At 61.0% G+C, this 5,249-nt stretch overlaps 1 protein-coding gene across 1 annotated transcript in view; it reads left to right on the forward strand.

Annotated features, from left to right (window-relative positions):
• The window catches only part of CASZ1 (castor zinc finger 1), a 145,571-nt gene that overhangs the window by 128,001 nt on the left and 12,321 nt on the right, over window positions 1-5,249 (forward strand). Inside the window, exons 5-6 of the mRNA XM_010850186.1 lie at window positions 1,699-2,187; window positions 5,113-5,249. Of these exons, the coding sequence (XP_010848488.1) occupies window positions 1,699-2,187; window positions 5,113-5,249 (626 nt within the window). The remainder of the gene's footprint in view (window positions 1-1,698; window positions 2,188-5,112) is intronic.

Genomic DNA, 5,249 nt, shown 5'->3' on the forward strand with positions numbered 1-5,249 from the left:
GCTCTTCCGATCTACGGGGCCTGCAGGCTGGGGGGGCCCCCCGGCACACAGCTGCAGCACATCTGGTAGGGGCCCGCAAAGGACTGAGCCAGGCACACGGCCGGCATCAGGAAAGGGTGGGCAGGGCTGGGTGGGCCCAAGTGCCAGGAGGCTCCAGGATGGGTGGGGGCCCAGGGACGGGGTGTCACCAGCAGCAAGTGCAGCCCTGGGAGCTTCTGCTTCCCTCTTCCTTGGGATAAATATTTATAGATTCATTTGCCGTCTGCCATACACACTTGGCTGCTTACCTCCTGGTAAAAATAGAGCAGGCTCCCCCACTCCCACCCTCCTTCTCTACCAGGGCCGGGGGCAGAGGGGCCCAGGTGCGGCCTGCCCCCCATAGATCTGCCTGAGGAAGCCTGGTGTCACAGAGCCTGGTGGCTGGCCTGGAGGTCAGGTGGGATGGCGTGATGAAGGGCCCTGTCAATGAGCCTTGAGAAAGAGCCCATGATGGTGCTTGGAGACTTGGGTGTGGGCAGTGCAGACTTCGAGATGTGGACAAACATGGGTAGAGTGGGCATCCGGCTAGGGCGAGGGTGGGGCCCGGAAGAGCCAGGGCCACAGGACTGGGAGAACTGGGCAGCTGGCTTCAAGACAAGGACCTGGGGCTGCCCGGCATTGTCTGTATCGGGGGGCCACCATCTGTGTGCACAAGCCAAGTCTGCCTACAGATGAGGTCCTGGCCCAAGTGTGCCCATCTCTGTCCAAGTCAGCCTCTCAGTGGGTTCCTGGCATGTGTGTTTAGGCTCTTGATCCATTATAGTGAAGCCCCTTCTGACTGTGGGCCTGGGAGCAGAGTTCCTCCCTTGGCTTAGCCTTTTGAGCTGTGTGGAGATGAGGCCATGCCCACCCCCTGGGAGCCCTGCCATCTAGAGGCTTCGATGGGGCCCCCTGTGCAGAAAGGGAGTGTGAGCCACGACTGTGTCTGCCGTGGCCACCGCCCCACCCCTGGTGCTGCCATGTAGGAGCTCGCTGAATGGATGGGTGGACAGACAGATGGACCGATATACAAATAAACCGGTGTAGGTGTGTCAGCTTTGGTTGGCATTTGTGGCAGGTTCCAGCTGTATGGGGGTGGTCTTGCCATTCCCCTCCCAAGACCCTGGGCGCCCTGCTCAGTGGCCTAGAGGGAGGTGGCCAGTGCCCGGGCAGCCTACTTACAGTTCCAGGCCGTTTGCATCGCACTGTCATGCTCAGGGATGAGGCACTAGAATGGCAGCCTCTGGGCATTCCACTGGGGATCTGAGGAATCCCAATCTATTCCCGCTTCTCAGATCTGGAAAGTGGGCTTCCTGGGGCTAGCCAAGCCCCCCAGGGCTGCAGGAGTTGGTGGAGGCAGAGTGACATCCTGAGGCACAGCTGGCCTGGCTCCCAGGGCCAGACACGGGGAGGAAGTGCTTCCAGAAGCCAGGGCTGAGAAGAAGACTGTTCCTGTGTGTGAAGTCATTCGTCCATTCGTTCGTTCATTTACAAGATATTTCTGAACCACGGAGTCCATGCCAGGCTCTGAGAATAGAACCCACAGTCTAGTGAGGGGACAGACATGCCTGGTGTCAGGGCAATGGGGTGGAATGTGACTGGGGAGACCTCTGGCTTGGGGGATGTGGGGCTGTTGAGGTGGGTGGCGGTGCCTCTGACCCCTCTCTTCCATCCCCACAGCTGAAGGCACCCGGTGCACCGACCCGCCCGCAGGAAAGCCCGCGATGGCGGCCAAGCGCAAAGGCGGCCTGAAGCTCAACGCCATCTGCGCCAAGCTGAGCCGCCAGGTGGAGGTGGAGAAGGGTGGGGAGGCCGGTGCCCACACTGAGGGCAGCCCGCTGCGGCCCCGGGACAAAGAGCGCAGTGGCCCCGAGTCTGGGGTGGCCCGGACCCCCCGCAGCGAAGAAGACAAGAGGCGGGCGGTGATTGAGAAGTGGGTCAACGGGGAGTACAGCGAGGAGCCGGCACCTGCGCCTGTGCTGGGGCGGATCGCCCGGGAGGGCCTGGAGCTGCCGCCCGAGGGCGTCTACATGGTCCAGCCCCAGGGCTGCAGCGACGAGGAGGACCACGGCGAAGAGCCCCCCAAGGACAGCAGCGTCCTGGAGGAGAAGGACTCAGACGGGGCAGCCTCCAAGGATGACGGTGGCCCCAGTGCCAAGCAGGCTTCAGGTGGGTATCTAAGCCCTGGATGGGACAGAACCCCACGAGGAGGAGGGGTGGTGTGTCTACAGAGCACGCCCTCTTCCCTTACTCTTGCTCCAAGTAGTGACCCCTCTTTAGGGCCCATGGAGGACTCCTGAGGGGGTGGGGGCTGGGGCCGAGGTCACGGCTGGCATGGGGGAGAGGAGTCGGGCAGGGGTTGGGGCGGGGGGTGGTGTGGCTGGGGTGAGAAGGGAAGGGCCTGAGAAAGCAGCTTTCCACATGTGTGAACAGGGTTGCGATGAGCTGCTGAACACACAGTGGGTCTTCAGGAAGACAAATGAATGGGTGGACAGGCAGATGGATGGATAGTGTGTGGGTAGATAGCTCACCACAAGTACCTGCTTGGGAAGGAGCCTGTTGGGGGGCGTAGTACCTGGATATGTGGAGAGGGACAGCCAGCCAGCAGATCCCATTGCACCCACCTGCCCTGGACACGGTCCCCTGGCTGACGTCTCTCCCATGAGATGGCTAAGGCCTTGCTCTTCTGGGGTCCACGTGTCCTTAGATGCAGAACAGCCCTGAGATCCTTCTGCTCTGCGGAGGAAGGACCTCAGTTCTGGGTGGGAGGGGGCACGGCCAGGGCTGGAACTTGGGGCTCGGGCTCTCCTCAGCTCCCCAGCCTCCTTGCAGCGGGCGCCTAGCATCCCGAGCCTCCCCTTCCCCTGCAGCAAGGGGCGCATCTCCTCCCTGCGCGGGGAGCCCTGCGCAGCCACATAATTATGCATATAAGATATAAACAGAGCTGTTTAATTATCCTTCGCCACATCAGTGACAGAGTAATTAACAAACATTGCAAGATCAATGAGGAAAAGTGTGACCTTCAGTTTCCTCTGATAGGAAAAGCCCTTGCTGTTCCCAGACACAAGGTGACTGTGCTGGGCCTGAGGAGTGGGGAGGGACAGGGACCAGGGCCACTGTCCCTTCAGCGCCCCAGTTCCTCCCGGGGGAGTGGTGAGCCAGCACATCAGGAGGCAGGGCTGGAAACTGCCGGTGGCCTCATGGCTCCAGGCCTCACCCCCTCGGGTTTGGGATAGCAGCGGGATGGCAGCATGATGCCAGGCAGGCTCCTCAGCCTGGGCCCTGGAGCTGGGCAGCCAGAGCCCAAGCTGCCCACAGTGGCCTTGGGACTGCAGGCCTCTGGGCTGCCCCCGGGACCCCTGCCTGGCCCCCTCCCTGCTCTAAGCCGTCTGCCCTTCAAAGCCTTCTGATTCTCTGCCATATATAGCGAGGGCTCAGCTGCCTCCAGCTATTTTTAGCCCCTTTCCCTGGTCCCTGAGCCACTGAATCTAGCATCCAGAGCCCACCCCTCCCAGGCTGGGTCCCCCACCCCAAGTGGCTTGAGGTCAGGACGGCAGCCCCCCAGCCAGCCAGCCCAGGGGGACAGCCATCTCTTGGTTCCCTGAGTCACTCTCCCCACCTTGGGGGCCGGGTGCTGTCCATGACTGTTCTGTCCTCACCCGGAGGGCCCCAGACCCCACAGAACTGCCCTCCTCCCCTCCTCCCAGGAGCGCGGAGACTCTGTCTACATGCTGCTAGGTTTTCTCTTGTGCTGGAGCCCAGACCGGCTCTCAGACCACTTCCGGGTGGGGTTGGGGGTGGGAGAAGAGCCCGCTGCTGGGGGCTGGCCACACCTTTCCCTGGCTGGGCTGTTAGGACCTCCCAGCCTGGAGCTCTGTGCCCGAGTGTGCAGGCTCAGACAGGAGTAGAGAGAACACATGTCCTCTGGGGCCCGACGAGTCTCACCCACCTGCGTGTCCCCACCCCTGACTCGGGGTGGCGTATAGCTGGTGGTCGGTGTTAGTGAGTGCGCAGGAAGACACGTCCTGGGGGTGGGGCGTCCCACAGGCTTGCAGTGGTGGCACATTGTGTGTGGAAGGGGGTTCGTCTCCAGGGAACAGCCCCAGGCCAAATGGGACAGTCTTGGGAAGCTGGATGTGGAGTTTGAGGTGGTCTGGATACACTTGTATGTGTGTCTCGGACGATCACTAGGACATGAGCTTGTGAGAGTGTGTGTGCATGCACGGCCCCACGGGGAGGTGGCTGCGGGGGACTCCCCGTGTGCCCTGCCATGGACACTGAAGTGAGAGATGCGGACTGTCAGCTGCTGTGTCTCCGGCCCTGACTCTCCTCGGGGTGGCCCACCCTTGTGCGTGAACACGAGTGACCAGAGGGTGGCAGGGAGGTTTGTAGGCCTCCCCATGTCATAAGTCTTGGCTCGGGTGGGGCCTTGAGGGAGTCTGAGCCTCACATCAGCAGGCTCTCTGCCCCCTTGGCCTTGTTGTCTGGGGCCGTTAGCAACTTGGGGGTCTGGGAGGGGCCAAGAGGACAGGTTCTGAGGAGGCTTCGGGCAAGCCCCTCGTCCTCCTCCCGAGGATCCGGGGTCTGTGTGTCCATTTCTGGGGGGAGTGAAGGTCTGCCAGGCCAACTCTGCCAGGCCCACCCCGACCGGTCCCCAAGGGTCCTCCTGACTGCCCAGCCACTGGCTCACAACCCTACCTGTCCCCAGCCCCCATTTCCACCCCCACCCCAGAGGCAGGTTGAGATCTGGCCTTACTTCCAGTAAAATGACTTCTCTTTCATATTAGGCCAAGGCGAGAGAGCGGAGACATTTATGAAACTTTGTTTAATGTACTGAAAAGCCATCGGCCAGAACATTTAGGAAATTGATTTTCCTGGCATTGATGAACTCGTTTTATTTTACCCCAGTATTAATTACTTTTTTTTTAAACAAATTAATTTAAGAGTCGTAAAACCTAACAAGTGAGCCAAATGTCCATAGATCATGTCCTGCTCCGCCCCTCCCCAGGCCGGCCCTCTCCCTCTCTGGGGGTGGCCTGTCCCTTGGCTACCCTGCTCCCTCCCAGAGGTGACAGCCCCTCTCCTCTCCCATAGGAGAGGCCTCTTCACTTCGGGACTACGCGGCCTCCACAATGACTGAGTTCCTTGGCATGTTTGGTTACGACGACCAGAACACGAGGGACGAGCTGGCCAGGAAGATCAGCTTTGAGAAGCTGCATGCGGGCTCCACC

This window comes from Bison bison, unplaced genomic scaffold (assembly GCF_000754665.1).
Source record: "Bison bison bison isolate TAMUID 2011002044 unplaced genomic scaffold, Bison_UMD1.0 scf7180017864289, whole genome shotgun sequence".
Lineage (NCBI taxonomy): Eukaryota > Metazoa > Chordata > Mammalia > Artiodactyla > Bovidae > Bison > Bison bison.